The 19096-nt window shown below is 24.9% G+C and overlaps 1 protein-coding gene across 1 annotated transcript; it reads left to right on the plus strand.

The window, feature by feature from the left end:
- The first annotated feature begins 4544 nt into the window (after positions 1–4544).
- Positions 4545–18886, plus strand: LOC145836081 (uncharacterized). The gene is made up of 10 exons (XM_082943880.1): positions 4545–4596; positions 6503–6672; positions 7752–7854; positions 8336–8383; positions 8458–8499; positions 8734–8787; positions 12580–12729; positions 13795–14123; positions 17846–17911; positions 18190–18886. Exons 1-10 carry the CDS (start codon positions 4566–4568, stop codon positions 18229–18231), a joined length of 1035 nt encoding a protein of 344 aa, XP_082800006.1. The 5' UTR covers positions 4545–4565; the 3' UTR covers positions 18232–18886.
- Positions 18887–19096: the final 210 nt, after the last annotated feature.

The following is a 19096-nucleotide window of genomic DNA, read 5'->3' on the forward strand; positions in this document are numbered from 1 at the left end:
TAAACCCAAACTAGTTAAGCAAGCAATAAAGATTAGAAATATTTTAACTATTATATTGTTTTATCTTTTTTAGCTTTATAATAAATAATGTTGTTGAATTAACCATCGAATTATAGTAACTTAGTTTTTAAATCTAAACTAGTTACCTAAGCAATAAACGTAAAAAATAAATTAACTATTTTATTGTTTTGTATATAGAGCAAAATACAATGAGCTAGCTAGTCTGCTATAAGTTTTATAAATATATTAAATTACTATAGTAATAAAAGTTTTCTTTCAAAAAACAAAACTAGACTAGGATAATGCAAAAACTAAAAGAAACATTTAGTCGGTAAAAAATTTTAATTGAAAGCTAAACAAAAATTTTCAAAAAGTAAAATTTGAAGACTTAGTTAAGTTTAGATTCTAAAAATTAATCAGCTGTATTTTAGGAAGAAACCAGTTGAATTTACTGACCGATTGTTATAAATATATACAGAAAAAACAAAGCAATTTTCTTCAATTCGAGTCCCTTATTGTTTTTTATTTAATAAGTGACTTATATTCGTGATTAAATGTCAATTGCAGCGTTTTACGAAAATGTAAAAACTTTCGGTGGTAAATAAAAAATTATTTGTCATTTGGACTACACTACGATAGTTTTTTCTTAGATTTTTTTTTAGTTTAATGTAAATACTGTATTTTGTTTTGTAAAACTATTTTACAAAGGCAACACTTTTCTTAAAGGCACATTTGTATTTCACTTTTTCTTGATTGTTACAGGATTGGGCTTTAAAAAAACAAGTATATATTTGTAATGTTATTTGTTTTTATCTATTTAAGAGTTCAAACCTTATTTTAAGTTAAAACCCTAACTTTCGTTATAACAAAATCCAGATATGTAAATCATGTGTGAATATTTTGAATTATTTATATTCTTTAAACTTAAAATTATTATATATGTACGTTTAAAGGTAATAAAATACCACTAAAAATTAAATTTTTCTATTATAGTTCACTACGTATGTTTAACTTCACATTGTAGTTAGTTTATATTTTTCTGATGTCTGACATTCATTTCTGCACTTCAAAATTCAAAAAAAAAAAGATATATAAAACAATAATTTGTACTGACTCTCTCTAATGCGGATTAAAACTTAAATGTAGATAAAAACTACTTTTGTTTCCGTATTTATATGTTTTTAAAACACAAGCGGATAAAATAAATTCTTAATATTAAACTCAGAAAAAAACTTACAGTGGTTGCAGTAAAGCACGAAAACAATTTAAGGAACATATTTAAGGATAAAACAATTTATCAGAAAACGCTTTTTTGAATATAAATTAACGGTTTATAACTTTTTACATATATACTTAGGGTAGCTGTTTAATTGCACTAGCGTACAAAATTTCACGAGGGGATAAAATTGGGTGTACTATCGAAATCCACCAGGTTTTTTTAAATATATTCTTTGTTTATTCATAATTTATTACTTTTATAGATAATTTATTTATTTTATATTTTTTTTTTGCATTTATTCAACTTATTTTTATTTATTTTTCACTTTCACTATTACCCCTATCCCTTACCCTCGATTGGTAAGCGGTTTTTGAACTTGACCTTTTTGGATTTTGAACGCGGGTGGATTTCGAACGTGTCCCCTAAAATTGCACGAAGACACTTTTGCACGAGCATAAAATTTTGCAAGTAGACAACTTTGCACAAACTAATTTTTTTTTTTTTAATTTTATCTATTCTTTTTAGTTTTTTTTTTACTATCACTCTTACCCTTGCCCTCGGTAGATAATTTCTTTTATTAGTTACTTTTATACTTTCATTTTTATTATCACTGTGTTACCCCTAACTCTTTCCCTCAGTCAGTAACTTTATTTAATTTTTTAATTTAATTATTCTTTTTTTTTTTTAGAGTTTTTTTCTGTACTTTTTTACTCTCATGCAAAAATATAATTTATGCAAAATTGACCCTTGGTGCAAAATCGTCTTCGTGCAATTTTGTTCTCGTTCATTTTAATAACCTCGTGCAATTCAAATTGTTTCAAAAACGTACTATTTATAAATTTTGTTTTTATAATCTATTGTGCACAGAAATTATTTTCCAGTAGCTTAGTGTGCACAGACTTTAAAATAAATAAATACCATTATGCATGCACTAGACAAGCAAAGTCAATTAATTCATGTAATAATTGCTTGTAACTAACTACATTAAAAGAATTTATGCAAAACGATCTTTACAAAAACTTAAAATAAATATTCGTTTAAAGCTCTTAGACTAAAAAGAGTCATATGTTATAAAATACAGTAACCTCTCGCATCTTTACGCACTCGTGACGTTACGCACTCTCGTTTAGTTACGCATTTTAGAATTCTAAAAAATTTAAAAAAAAAAAATTTTTTTTTATATTGCACAAATTCGGTTTTTTGTATAATTACCATTTAAAATATGCTTTTAAATGCTAACTCTCCTCTCTATATCTTTAGACTTTGTAAATTCAAGTTTCTTGATTTATTGATAAACATTTAGTAAATATATCTTTAACACAATGCAAGAAAAGTTTATCCTTATGTGGGCAAAGGTAAAATTAAAAAAAGTTCTAGTAACATAAACAATTTTTATTAAATATTTTTCTTATATTTTATATATTTTTGTTCAAAAGAAGAAATCTACTACAGCACCAAATGAATATTTTTTCAAAAGACTACAGAAACGAATTTTAATATAGACATCACACCATTTCTAAGTTGTAAACAAATGCTTAATTATGAATTTGCTAAGTAGAATAGAATATTAATGTTATGAAATAAATAAGTTACATATAAATAAAGATAAAGCAAAATTCTACTTATTATTAAAACTAGTAAAATTTTTCTACAAGTATTACTATTTTACATAAATTTAAAACCTTTTTTTTTAATATATGTATAGTTTTATCTTTTGTTTTTTTGTTTATAAATAAAGTAAACCAACTGTTAAAAGTGAAAAAGTCCCCGGTCTGCTTTTAACTAGAAGTAATATCAAAAAACAGTCATTATAGTAAGATATTTGGTACCTGTCGTATCTTTACGCACTTTTTCTGTGGACACAGAGTGCGTAAATAAGCGAGAGGTTACTGTAAAGTTAAATTTGTATTTATCGTTTCAAAAATTTATGTAATTAATCAAATGAAAAGTCAATTTTTCTAGTTTAATTTTTATTGTTATACACATTAAAACTTTCAAAAAATCTTGATGCTATGTTTTAAAACACAATAATAAATCTAACTTTAAACATAAAGCAAAACAACTAATTAAGTTGTTAAGTCTTTTTAAAATAAAAACCATAACTTTCAAATAACTTATAAATCAAAACTCGAAAATTGGCGTAAAATACTAAATAACATGAAGTACGATTCTTAACAAAAAAGGTCAAAAGTTTCGATTTTTCACACTTTTTTTGTTTGCTGCAATCGTTCTGCATGATTAATTTTAGAGAGAAAATTAAATTTATTATAAAAAAAGCGGTACTTTTAACCCGTTTCTTGATAGCATTGTCAGATTATACATTGCAATGTAGGAAATTTTTGTTAGAATATTGCTAATTTGCTAAATGATGTTTTTTTTTTGTTTTTTTTTTTGTTTAGTATTAATAAAGTTTAAAAAACGCAAGCTAAAGTTTTATAACAAAATAAAAGGATATGTTGATAATCAAATTGTTTTAATTCATAAAGCTGTAAAAACTATACTATTGTTTAATATAAGATTAAACGTCTATAAACTTAAAAAACAGTTATCTTCAATTAATTTAATTATGATATGTTATTTGTTTTTGTTAAAAGTGATGTCAAACCTTATTTTTTTATATTTAAAAGTATTACTTTTCGGTTCATTAAAGTAATCTCCACATAAAAAGTCAACACAAAGTATTACTAGTGACTCACCCAATACTTTTTTGCGAATTATTCTGTTTACTTTTGTGACTAAGATAGATTTTAGCAAAATAATACTCTAACTCTTTATAGCTTGTAATCTAGTTTGTACAAAGTTTTTTTAATTAAACAGAATATTATGTGGGTTAATGTTTAATAATATTTTAATTTAAAAGTAATGATGTAACATTATTGCTGTTATTTTTGTATAAATACTGTTTTCAAAATTCTGAGAAGTAGTTTAAAAACATTTGTTTTACTTATAAAGTAGTTTTTTTTTCATTATACTTTGCATGAACGATTTTAAATAAACGAGCGAAAAATTATAAATATTTAATAAGTTTCATGAAAAAACCCAAAAGATAACAAAATGTTACTTAACTTGGTTATATACATACATAAAAATATAACGTTATTATTGTTTACAATTTAAAACAAGATAAAAACATGTTTTAAATGTAGTAAAGTTCAAATATCGAGTTTTAAGGACATAAAAGCTTGTAAAAAACATAAACAAAATTTTATGTACAGTGCTCAAAAAACTTCAAAAACTGTTTAACAAATTTTTAGCTTAAAAAGTTATACTTACAAACTAAAACTTTAACTTATCTTTCACATTTATAATCACTTTTTGTTTTGTCAGATAGCTATAAAAGTAAAAAATGAAAAGCTACTTTGAGACCAACAATTGGAGTAAGTTTGTTTATAACAGTTTTAAAGCTACTTTATACAGTACTGTTTAGCTTCAGCAAAACAGTTAATTAACAAAACGTATTTTATTTATTTAAAGCAAATTTTTTTATAATTTAAAAATAATCTGCGTTACAGCTTTGTTTATTTTAATTTGTGTAAAGGAACGAACTAACGGGAATAGTTTGTAAATTTCTAAAACGTTGGAAACAGTATATAGATTAATAAAGCCCTAGGATTAAAATTTTAAATAAATAACTACATTAAATCCGATATATAACTACTTTTGCCTATTTTTGTTAAACTATAGAAGTTAAGCTTATAAAGCTATATATTAAAAAGTGGTTTTAAAACATATGTAAATTTATATCAATCTTTTATGTGCAGTGACAAAAACTCAACTTATTAAAGAAATTTACTTTAAAAGCTTCTTATATGTCTTAATTGTAAAACAAAACTAAACATTTAATCATGGATTTTATTTCCAAAATGTCTCATTAAAATCACAAGAAGTAGTTGAAATATTTCAGTAATGCAGAAGTTGAAGTGCTTAATTTATTCCTTCGCAAATAAAACTTCCTGTTGTTTTGTTTAAAGAAATAATTAAATTTCATTATAAGTTGTCAAACAAAATCTTTTGTCAGCTAAAAAAGAAAATACACATAAGACAGTTTTCTTAAAGTATTCAAAGTTTTTTGATTCTTTTCAAGCTAATGACTATGTGAAAAAACATAAGTTAAGCTTTTTAAATACAAACATAGTTGCATAATTAGTACACTTATTTAAACGTCTTACAAATCAATTTTTATTTTTCCGGAATAGCAAATATTAAGTTTATTTAACAAAAACATAGTAATTTAAGTTTAGAACAATTTAAGAAAAGTTTATATATAATTAGAAATTATACAAAGCAATATGGTGCTTGCGTTCAATAAATTGCAGCTTGAATACTTATAAATCTTTTAATTGTTCATTTTTACTTAACTGTGTAAAATATTTTCACGCACTATCATATATTAAATTTAGTAGTTAGTAATAAATGAATAAAACTCGTACAATACTTTAACTAGCATTTTAAGAAAAGAACTAAAAATAATTTTGATATAAATGGCTTTTGACTGTCACATTAATAGACTTATAATTTAGCTTTTATAACTTTTCTAAATAATCTTTTTTCTATATACTTTAGTTTTTAGCTTTAAGTTTTGAAACTTTACTTTAGAACTGTATAAAATTTGTTATGTATAAGTTCATACACATTTAATTATAATTATTTATTTATTTAAAAAACAATAACACTATTAAACCGAGAAAAAATATAAAACTACAAATTTAAAACGTCTTTTTAAGTTCAAAACAATCGTAAAAAATACGAGAAATTTTATTTTTAATTTCTTATTTGAAGGTTTGAAATTTTATTTCTATGTTTATAAATATTTATAAACCTTTAAAATAAACTTTCGCTTACTTTTAAGCTTGCATATAAAGATCAAATGAAATAAATAAAGTCAACATCAAAGCTATTTTATTCCTACGAACTTAATAATTTTCTTTTATATTTTTTAAATATTTTCAAGTAACAGTTTCAAACTTTAAAGCTGCTTTTAACAGACTTGATACAAAAAAAATATTAAAAAATTTATATATTCTAAATAAAAAATTATTCATTTAGAAATCAAGAAGTTGCTAATTAAACTGTAAAACTTTTTACGAGACAAAAACAAAGGAACAGAATATATTTTATTTCCTACACAATAAAAAATACTGAAATATATTTTGACAAAACTAAAACATTTTAATAAAAATAGTATATTTAATCACACTAATATTACAAATTGAAAATTTGTTTTTCATTTTGAAATAAAAGTAACTTACTTCCATCAACTTGTATGCAAAGACTTAATTGCAGGTATTTTCGTTGTACTTTTACTCGTACTACAATCTACATCCCGTCCCACCGAATCCGTAATATCAAGCAACATTGTCGAGTGTCCTGAATGTGGAAATTCAACATTGTTATGTGTTAGTGGTCACTGGTCATCTGTTAATTGTTCAAAATGCTTATGCTCCTGTGAAACTGTTAGTTTTTGTACTTTGATTATTAGATTGTGCTATCTGTATAATTTGCAGGATTAAACTTTCACTAGAGTTACATAATGCGTTAAAAACGTTAAAATGTTACAAAGTAAAAAATTTAAACTTTTTTTTTGAAAACTAATTTTTGATAGTAAATATCATTAAATGTTTAAATAATTTAAATATGTTTTAAATTCCAAACAAGTTTAAGAAACCGCTACTGAGTTTATAAATCTAAACCTTAAGTAAGCAACAAAATAGATTAGCGAGATAAAGTGCTTTGTTGAAATGAAGCCAATTTATAAACAGAACTTTCATTTTCAAGTTTAATTTAATTAAGCCTCAAAAGCAGACAAATAGCGTCCGTTTGGATTAGACGGTAATTAGCGATTAAACCAATTAGCCGTGAATAAAACTAAAAGTATGCGTCAATTACATTTTTGACCTATATTTACAAATGATTGGTGATTGAAGTCAATCAAGTAATAAAAATATGCTACAACTTTATTTATTTTTTTTATAGTTTTCTTTTTTAATTGTAAAAAATAACCCGCTGTACAACAAAACGTTTCAGTTTAATAAATAAGAAAAGCATTGACAAGATTTGTATACGTTAAGAGTTTGTAATATATATCAACAAAAATACTACAACTATTCAAATCATTAACTTTAAAAAATTTAAATCCGGCACTATAAGTTACTTTTGTTTCTTATAACTTTAAGCTTACAGTACTTTAGACGAAATAGTTAAAGAATTTCATAAAATCTATTTAGTGGTCAGCAAAATGCGTCCTCCGAACCAAATGCGCGGCCCGTCATCATTTATTGGCTTGTGAGCAAACTGGTGCATACTTTGCGTTTCATTACACATGTCTTGTATAATGTAATATTTCTACGCATCTTTTTAAGTAAAACTTTTTCACAATACTGTGACCCGCATCGGATATTTTTAATTTGCTCTTCAAGAATTTACTCTAAGGAATTAGATCCGTTGCTAGGCTGGCGATCCCTTATTCAAGTTGTAGGGAAATAAATTTACTTCCAAAGCATTGTATTTCAATACAACTCAAATGTTTTCATAGGACTCACAGTGCAGCGAAAACGAATACTGCGGAGCTCAGAGTTTCAGTGAAAACGGGATTCCGAAAGAGCATGCCTGCTTGTACGCGCCTAAAGATATAGAAAGTAAACTAAATATTTTATTTTTATATAAGTTTATTATAATTTCAATCGTTTAATAAGTTTTGCGTTGTTTTAATTTTAAACTGTTAGCAGCTAGTTACAAATTATAGTTAACTACTTGACTTCTTGTATGTGTCTTTTACATGCCGTTTTTTAGTTTAGTGTTGCTACTTAAAGTAGAAAAAGTTTTTAGTTGCTATCAAATAAAATATTCAATACGATTAACTTATAAAAAATTTTAACGGATTCACAAAAAAAAAATGTTATAGTTTTTTATAATACATCTTGTTCTTTTTGTATAATTTCAACTATTTATATACAATAAGTAATGATGCTAAAAAGCAAATAGAATATCGTAAACTAATAATCTTACATAGATTTTTAGTGTTTTTAACTTATATTTTTATAAAAAAATGAACTGCTTGATTATCATGATTATAAAAAGTTCAATTCATAAGTTTTTTTTTACTTTTTTTTTTTTCAGACATCAAAATAACTCCAGAAATGGCAATGAAACGAAACATAGAAGAAGGTAAATTAAAATTATTTAGTTAACTTATTTTCCAACAATAAGAAAACCCTAAAAATTAGTTTTACTTTTAACAGGTCTTGTGACAAACGAAACTTATTTCAATGACTACTACACAAGTAAGTTTGATTAATCAATTTATAAACTATAATGTAGTTAATGTCAATGTATTTATTATCTTTTTTTAGGTTAGTTATAAGGTTCGATCTATTTAATTGATTAAATTAAGTTAAAAAACGGGCTAACTGAATTTTTTCTTTAGTAAACAACTTTTATAAAATTTCAACACTTTTTGAAAATTTTAAATTTTTTGAGCATTTTCTGCAACAACATTTATTTAAATTGATTTTTAGGTATAACTGAACCTCCAAATGAGTATACTAACAAGGAAGACGACAATAACGAAGGTGAGCTTAAATACTAATAAATTTAATTAATAATACGTTATAAATTAACTTTATAACGTCTTATATCCAATGTGCATGAAAAATTAAATGAATATTTTTTTGTCGTTAACAGAAAATTCTTGTATTTGCTTAAAATTAAACACATGTATCGAATATTGACGATTCAGGCAAGTATTTACTTGGCAACAAAACATATGTTGCTTAGCAACAAAACGGCACATGTTTCAATTCTAGTTTATCATTATCTTCGGAGAACAGCAATCGATGCGATTTTTTTGTTTAAATCAATAAAGAGTCATGCATCGCCCTCGTTTTAAATTTAATTTGAGATTGTTTTATCACGTTTTACTTTCATCAGCGAACAAAAAACAATGTCATTGATTGAAAGTATTTAAAATCTGACTATTTTATTTTAGCTAGTTTGGCAACCTATAGTGACATTGTGTATTGTAGTTTTTGTTATAAAAGTATGGCTATTTTTTCTAAAAAAATTAAATTAGACAAAAGTTATGTTAGTTAGTTAATTTTTTTTTAAATTCAAACTCTGTTTGTTTACTATCATGAATATAAATATATTAGCCATAAAAATGGCAGTATTTAATAATGAATAATAATTATTTACCGATAAATCGCATACTTATTAGAATATTTTGAATGTTTGTATGTTACTTGAGTCAGCTTTTAAAATACACATAAAAAAGTCAATCAAAACAAACATCAAACTAAGTTGAAAACTATACTCAAAAATATCCGTATAAAAAAAAATAAAAAAAGGTTAATAATCTTTGAGGTTCAAAAGTGTCAAACAGACTTTTGTTATTCGCTGATGGAAAGATTTCTTTGTTGACATTTTTGACGTATAATTTACAAACAAAAACTTTCTATTAAGCATACTTTATCAATATAAACGGGTGACAAGTCACATAAAGCATATATGAAATTAATGATGCTTAACACTCAAATGGTATTTTTAGATAAAGCAGATAATTTAGTTATATCTACAATATTAGTGGTGTAATATGAGATGTAAATGTTTATATGACACAATTTTAGTACAAGTTTTCCAATCAGTTAAAATGTAAGAAAAAAAAATCTTAGTTTTTTTTATAAATATCGTATACGGATTTACGTCCAAAAATTAGTGGAAAAACAATAAATCAACAACTCACTTTTTTGCATAATTTTATGATCTAATCATTGTTTTTAAAATTTGATTTATCATTGATATTCAATAAAACTAATATTTTTTATTTTAATTGTACTTAAACATAATTTTAAACGTCAAACTACGATGATTTATAATTAGTCAACCTAAGTGTTTATTATATACTTGTCTTATATATTATCTTTATTTTATATTCATTTATTTTGTTTGTAATTTAACAATTTTTAGTCATTTTTAATTAACATGCGTATACATATTAATGTATCATATTTTGTCATATTTGAGACAAAAAGGTTTTTAAAGTCTCATACTCTAAGTAAACAGACATTGAAACATTAGTTTTGCTTCCCGTTCTGTTTACATATCAAACTTTATTACCGGTTTTTCTTGAAAATTTTATTTTTAGTGTACAAAGACATCTAAAATAGTTTTTTTTTGTTCTAATACTTTTATTCAACTAGTTTAAACCCTAAAAGTATTTTATTGAAATATTTTTTTGCTGAAAAGCTTTACTAAATTTTATGAATTAAATGTAAGTTACCGTTACTTTTGAGAGTTACTGCTTCAAAATGTTATTTATTAGATTTTGCTTAAACCATTCATATTCCAACTAAATTACAAATGTTACTAGTTACTTCTTCTTATAAAATTTCAAATCTGCAGAACAGTTTTAAAACTCGCAACGCTTCATTTAAACTGAATGCAGCAGATAGATGATTTTCAATCAATAAAAATTCGAGTGCGAAACTCGATCCTTTAAAACACCAGCTCTCAGCACCCGAGTGTTATTCGAGCTTTTATGCAAACTTAAAGATTTTCTCACACTTTTCTCGTGACTTCATGCTCTTTAAGAGCTCTTGAAAGCAAACATAAGAGATAAAATATCCACTTGACTCGTTGAAACTTTAAATTTTCATGTTCATAAAAAGTATTTTAATCTCTTTTTTATGAGTTATTTTTTTTAAGTTTTGCACAACATAAGATTAGGTTATAAAACAGCTTCACTACTTTTTAATATTACTTTAATTTATTTTCAAACTTCAAACGCTTTCGACTAAACCCAAAAGTTTAAACAAAATTTTACTAAAAGTAATAGTTAGACTTTTTTTTAATTAAAATGTTTTTTTTTTCATTTAAAACTGCTAACTACTATTTTTAAATTATATTCTTTTCCATAACATTAAATTTTACAACTATAAAAAAATTTGAAGTAAAATAACATACTTCGCTTTATTTTCCCAACCTCAGAGCAAGTTATTGCTTTTTCGGAAAACAGCATTTATTGCCGTTCACTCGAACATATTGTCTCTATTGTGACGTCACAGGAAAATCTTCTCGTGAACTCGTTTTTTTTTCGGGACACGAAAAATAAATACTCTGTATGCGGCTTACATGCAAATTGATTTCATTGCGAAATGATTTTTATTTTCAACCGTGAAATCAGTGTAGCACGACATCCGTGAAATCGAATGTTTAAAAATTATTGTAAATAATTTGCATTTGAAAAGGGTAAAAGAGTGTGAGAATTGTATAGGAAAATTTATTTTATTTGCTTGTAAAAGTATAGTTACATTTTTTAAGAGAAATATTCAATAATTCTATTATAATTAAACACCTACTTATAATATTTTTTTTATTAATTTAGACTACTTTATGATATCATTAGCTAGTAAAGTTTTAAACCTGATAAAAAAAGTTATTTGTATTCATAGCTAAATAAATTAAATTTCTATTCTCTTTAAACGTTCAAAACTAATGTTATACCTGATATATAAATAAAAAAGTCTCAAAGACTTATTTTATCATTGAGGTCATGTTAAAAATTTGTAAACTAAAGAAAGTTCAATTATATACATTAAATCTTATTTAACTTGAAAGACCACAAACGACATAATTTTAAAAAAGTGCAACTTACTGAGTAAATTAAATAGCAATTTGCTAGGAAAACAATCCGCTTATTCACGTTACATAAAGGGAAGCCGCTTATTATAAATAACTTTTAACAAGGAGCTCCTTTCAGTAATTTAACGTCAATTGCAGAGTTGTAGAAAACGTAAAAATTTCCGGTGTTTAAATGAAAAGTTATTTGTCGTTTGGACTAAACTGTAATTAATTCATTTTTTTGGAAAGTTTCAAAACTTAAACAACTTTTGTTTTTCCTTATTGTGCTCTACTACACTGTAAAAAAATGTTTTTATGGTTTCTAAGCTAAAATAGGCAGTATTATAAATATTTTTTTCACATTAAGTAAATATTAAGTTTTAAGACAAACTTTCATACAAAGAAACGATAACTTTAATTTTTTTTTTTAATAAAAGCATTTGCTTTTTTTACAATACGTTACACCTCTCTAATCACTTATAATTTTGGATATCATAATACTTTAATATGTTTCTTCTTGTCTTTTGACTTTAACTTTCCTAACTACCAGGTTGTTACAGTAGAATTAAAAATTTAATTTTTTCAGACTACTACTGCAGTTTATTTTTTATATTTTAAAGAGCGTGTGGTTTTAATGAATTACTTTTTTTAATCTTTACAAACTATTACTATAAAATTTTTACAAAATTGTTTATAAGTATAATAAAATAGTTATCTGTGTTTGTTTTATTTTTAATTTACTTCAGATGATGATTGCGTACCTAACTGTCAAGTAGAATCTCTTTGTGGTTTTTCTTGTGATAATTTTCCTGATGCAAAGTGTATTCCTGACAATTGCTCTTGTTCTTCTAAATTTGATCTGAACGGAACTGAACCACTCTGTTATGGAGATCCTGGTTGGTTTTATATAGTTGTTCTACTATATACTTACTTTTTCCCAATTTAAAAAAAAAAGTTTTTTTAAACAAGTATTCATTGTAGGTATCTTATTTTTATAAATATAGTGAATAAAAACCGTAGCTAACATAGCTGGTGTTCAACTTTAATATTTAAATATGATATTTGATAGATTTTATACTAAGTTAGTAGCTTAAAACTGTTAGTTTTTAGTCAATAATGTTGCTGCTTAATTCTACTTAAATAAAAGTTTTGAATAGTATCAGATACTATGATTTTTATTTTAAGCTGCTGCTCAACTAAAATACGCAGATATACTTTCAAGTTAAAAGGTACTTTTATTTAAATTAAAGTAAGTGTGATTTGTTTTAAAAACATGAAAATATAAGCAACATACATAAGTTTAAAAGAATAAACAAAATTGTTCTGTAAAAAAATACTGTAGAGCTAGATTAAAAATGATTGTATTGTTCAGTATGACCACGAGTTTTAACGCCAAACAGAAACAATACACAAAATGCTAACCACTTTACCGCAAGTATTTGCTTTACCACAATGATGTTTTTCATGATAGCCCAAAGCCATATAAGATTGAAAGGTGATAATTATAGCACATTCTTGTGTGCATTAAGTAATTTAAAGCTATAGTTTTATCTTCGTAAAAAAAAAAATTAAACAATTTAATGTACAATTTGGTTTGTAAAGTTTCGAAATACTAACTTTAGCTTGCTTCAATATTGCTAACAAGTTGTTTAAGTTTTATAGGACAATGTCGAAAGAAATTGCTTTTTTAACTATTAACTAAACAGATACCTTGAAATAAAAGATCTTTAAGTTTCATTACACTGTTACACTATTATAAACTTTTGTAACAAGGTACATTTACTGTCTATTACTTCTTTAAAGTAGAAGTTACATAAATTAAACACTTGTGCTTTGAACAGCTTTTTCATTGTTTAATTTTTTTTTTTGTTGTGAACACCTATAAGCCATCCAAGAAATATCTAGTCATCTTCACAAAATGGTAATTCTTTTTTAAAAATATTAATACTCTTCTTTTTCAGATTCAGACGTAGATCTGGAAGAGGCTCCTGATAATGTGGAAGACTGGTTCCCAATGGATCCAACATATGAATATGAAGAACCTGAAGTAGAAATTACAACTTCTACCATGGCAACAACTACCATAGTTCTAGCAACAACTACAAAACTTTCCCTAGCAACCAAAACTTTCACCTTGACAACTACACAAGAACAAAATATTACCACGGCAACCACTGGTTACTCAACAGCGACAACAGTGGCCACTCCCACAAGTTTCTTGCTACAGATGGTCCTACTTCCCGTTGTTTTGTTGCTGGTCGCCATGACAACTGTCCTCATTGTTAGAAAGGTTATTTAGTTTGTTTGTGACGTATTTCATGTCTGTTTTATATTCCCACAACCTACTTTGATTGGATTTTACTGGCACATAACTAAGTTTGCTTCTATTTAATATACATTTAAACTTTATAGTAGTGTTATAGTATTGAGTTAGAATTTTTTGATCAAATATTGAGTGTTAATTTTCCTGTTTTGTATAAACTTATTTTAGATCTATAAATTCATTTGTACAGTACTTTTTACTTAAAATACTTAAATAATAACTATTAAACTAGTATTTTGTAAAAATAGATAATAACTCATTTTAACAAATTATACAACCTAGACCAGGGTTTCCCAAACTCAGTTACTAAATCGCCCCCTTTTCAGTAACTTGAAAAAAAATCGCCCCCCACGATTTTACAAAGTAGTTTTTCTTTTGAGTACAAACTTTTGAGCTAAAAAAAGTTGCGTACGAAATGTAATTTAGTCTTGTACTTCTTATGCACGCACTTTTCAAAGTAGTTTACACGGCTTGAGAAAATAATTTACAGTTATTTTCTTAGAAGCCCAGTAAAGTGTATCGAAATACTTAATTATTAAAAAGACTTGAGTAATCTGTAATCAATCCTGTTTAAATATGATCTGCTTTGAAACTATTGAAACTTTTACGTCAGTGGTGGACAACTTTTGTAGTCAGCAATTCATAATTACTAAAAAATATTTTCTATTTTCAACTCGTTAGAAAATGTAATTGCGGGCTGCATGATTTAGAAAAATTACAAATAAGAAAATTAAAAAACTCAAGCAAAATTGTAATAAAATGATTTAGTATTATTGTGATCTATGAAATTTTTTTGTGAACTGAAAACGAAATGAAAGCATATATCAAAATATTAAATATCAAAAAACTAAATTTTATTTATTTTGCACAAGTAGTTTTCAATTTACTTAGCGGGTCGAAATTCGACTGGATCTGCGACTGGATCTAAGCCGTACGTTACCCACCTGAAATCTTAACTTAAACCTGACATTTTAATAATATCTCATATAACAAATTTCGGACATTTAGAAGTTAATACTAAGTAACTTATTTAAGCCGCACAAAATATTTAAATTACTTTATAAATAGGCTTTTTTTTAAATATCTATACCAGAGATTAAAAAACTATAAAAGAATTAACAGTTTATTTTACACATAATGAAATAAATATTGAAACATTAATTCTGATCTATTTAAAGGAAGTTTAACCGACTGGTTGATTATCTCACATGAAAAGTGGTTTCATCAACAGCTTCAGTTAATGCAGTAAATTTACTAATTTTAATGCTAAGATATATTGTAAGCAAGTTAGTTGTAAGGTTAAAAATTTAATTTTTAACTTTTTAAACTATTTTTTCGTAGTAGAATACCATGAGAAAGCATTTGACTTGGAATAATCTTTAGGGAACTAAACGTTAATTCTAACAATTTTTTTTTCTTTATTTAAATTCAAAAAAAAATCTAATGTTTTACAGTTAATTCTGTGAACAGAAAGTAATCAATTAAAAAAAACTTTTAACTAAGTTTAAATTTTGTTTTGTAACTGTAGCAGTCCTTTTAATGGCTTATTTAATTCTGTTTAAAAAGTTTTTTTTTTCTAGCTATTAGCCTACAATAATTTAACAGAGGAAAATAGTGAAAAACTAAAAGCTAGTGTTGAAGTATTAAAATAAACTAAGTATATTCTAATTGCTAATATATATTGAATTCAGATAAAACAAAAAACAGTTGTATTAATAGTTTAAAACTCCTTATATTATAATAAACTTTTGAACAATAATAAATCAAGTTAGAAAATAAAATTGTGTTTAAGAAACTTTTAAATGAAAAAGTAGAAGTCATTTCAAATAGAGACCTCAAATTTATACTCTTTTAAAACCAAAAAAAACTTTTTAGAAATAAAAACTTTAATGGTTGTCAAAATATTACAATCAGATAATAGTTTTATAGTGATATAAGTTGTATACAGATTAAACTAGTAATAACAAAAACCTGTCAAATAAAGGTCTTTCAAACAAATATTTTAATCACTATGCTATAAAAACTTTTAGTGTATTGTAAAACAACGAATATCAACTACAAAATTAACCAGGTCAAAACAAAATTATTAAAATCTTTAAAACATAAACCATTTAATAAATATAGTAGACTTCCGCTTGAGTTCGCACTTTGAAAAAAATCAAAAAGTGCAAACTCAAAAAATTATTACCATATTTTTTTTTTACAAAATGACAAATTTCAATACGTTATATGCAATGATGTTATGAATAAACATGAAGTCCACTAAAACATAAAACAAACTTTCATTAAAAAAAACTAGATCTATATAAGCTATTAAATATTATATATATTTTGTTTTATTAATGTTTAGTAAGTAATAGACTTTACTTAGTTAAATTTAAGAAAATATAAACTTGCACTTTTTTTTGGGTAAAAAGTGCGAACTCAAGAGGAAGTCTACCGTAAATAATATTTATTAGGCATTATGCAAACCTGTTGTAGAATAAATAGCTTAATAAAGTTGTTATTACAAAAAGACTACTTAAATAAAACACAAACCAGGTTAAATAAGAAATACTTCAAAAAATCAAATAAATTAAAAAACTTCCATAAAATAATGTCTGCTACTGAAGTGTAATATAATGCGAAGGATGAGGAATATGACTGCTTGCAAGTTTTTCTAATCTAATTCTTAATTAGTAAAATAGAGCCTTAAGTCACCTCCTTTATAAATATCTAGATTAGACCTTTTGCTCAAGATGTTGATAACAGAACTTAAAGCTTTCTTAACAACATAGCTAGAAGGAAAAGCTATGAACAACAATCTAAACTTCTCTAAAATGATTGGATACTTTTGCCTTAGTTTTTGTTGAGTTCAAAAGCTTTCATATCGTTCTTAGGAAGAATTTACTTTAAGTTTAAGGTCAGTTTGTAAGTCTGAGAAGGTTTCCTGTAAGTCGTTTACTTCAAAAGTATTTGCCTCGAAGGGATCCATACTTTTATCTATATGATAGCTTTTTTGTGTCATATCTAAATTTTACTACTTAGAATGTTAAAATTGTTAAAAATTCCAGATTTTTTCCAAGTTTTTTTGCTTAAATTGTCAAATTCTAGGTTTTTCTAGGTTTCTAGGTAAATTGGCAACCCTGTATAGTTTTATTTGTTAGTCTAACTTAGTGACTTTTCAAAAAACAACTGGAAATATCATGAGGTGATAGTTAGTAATAAATAACATAGATTTTTACAAACCATTTATAACCCCAAATAACATATATGTCAGGTTATAAAATAGTGAGAGGGATTCCAATCGTCTATGATATATGTAATTGTTAAATATGGAAATATATAAATGAAAATATAGCATTTACTTGAAAGTAGGAGTCATAAGCACTAGATTTTTTTCTTTTTTATCATAAATAAAATAAACTTTTTTGTTTAAGTTTTACCTCAGGGTCAAACAATTAATAGCAAGCTAAAAATAGTAAAATAGCAAGAAAAAAAGTAAAAATCTTATGACAACCAAAAATTTTAAAATCGCCCCCTTTTCGCCCCCTTACTAGTTATCGCCCACCCTTTCGCCCCCTTACTAATTATCGCCCCCCAAAATACTAAAATCGCCCCCAGGGGGGCGATATCGCCCACTTTGGGAAACCCTGACCTAGACAATAATTTGGACAACTATTTTAATTTTAAAGTTTGTGTATTTATAGATTCACCACAAATTGAGTTTAAGAAAAAATATTCCTGACAGAGAAGAAAACAAACCCAATGATCAGGTGACAATGATAGTTTGAAATACTTAATTAAAATATCACATTAGTACTTTATTAATAAACAATAAAGTACTTTTCATTAACAGTATCTTTAATTATATTTTTTGCCAGATTAAGCATTACTTATTTGATTTTTAAAGCAAAATTAAGAAGAACAAACAAAATTTTTAGTAAATTTCAGCTATACATACTACTTATTTCAAAGCATAGGTTTTTTTAAAATTAATTAATGTTATTTCAACTCAATTCTGTTTTTTTAAAGTACAAATAAAATAAAACAGGAGTTAGAAAGTTTAAAGCCATTGAAAACCGAAGAAGTATAAAACAATCGTAAAATATTTATAAATACGAAGAAGTCGATTCAAATAATTAATTTTTGATATCAATTCAAAGATGAAGAAGTAAAACAGTACGTATTAAAACTATGCTGTATAATTTTGTCAAAACTTCTCTACACATTTCATAGAATTAATAGATCTCAAAATTGTGTTTCATTTCGCTTCTTAATCATAATAATCGTTTCGGAATTTTTCGTAAATACTTTTATTTTTTTTGTTTATTTAACACAATTAAAAGTTTAATGTACTTTATATCATTTATAGTTTATAATCATAGCATTTGTTTTAGTTATACAAAAATTAAGGTTTATACATACAAATTCGTTTTAATTTGTCTTTTGTAAATAACCTATTGTACGATGATCTGGCTATATAAAAAACTTGATCTTAAAATCAGCAATTTTGCTAGTAAGAATCGATTAATTTCAAAACTGTCGCTACAAGTATAAGTATAAGTTTTACAAAAACTACGAACTGTTTTTTCTGTTCTTATCTAATTTCTTTTTAGCTTTATTTTTATAATTAAAATGTAGTTTCTTTTAAATTGAATATTTAAACCTTTCAGCTTATTTTACATCTACTTAGGAACACTAACATTTTTAAAACATATAATTACTTAAACGTGGTAATCTTTGATATAACTACTTACTTTTTATTTTTTAATTAACATTTTTCCTTATCAAAAAATTGTGCATTACAATCATCTACGAATTTTTATTTTCGTTTTTCACTGTGATTTATATTTTGTCAAATAAATTGTTTGTGTTTTGTTAAACTGCTGATTTAATTAAAGTTTTTATTCTTATCTAGAATAAACATCAAAATCTCACATTAAACAGCTCATTACTAC

The sequence above is a fragment of the Thalia democratica genome, chromosome 5 (assembly GCF_965202585.1).
Source record: "Thalia democratica chromosome 5, ktThaDemo2.hap1.1, whole genome shotgun sequence".
Classification (NCBI taxonomy): domain Eukaryota; kingdom Metazoa; phylum Chordata; class Thaliacea; order Salpida; family Salpidae; genus Thalia; species Thalia democratica.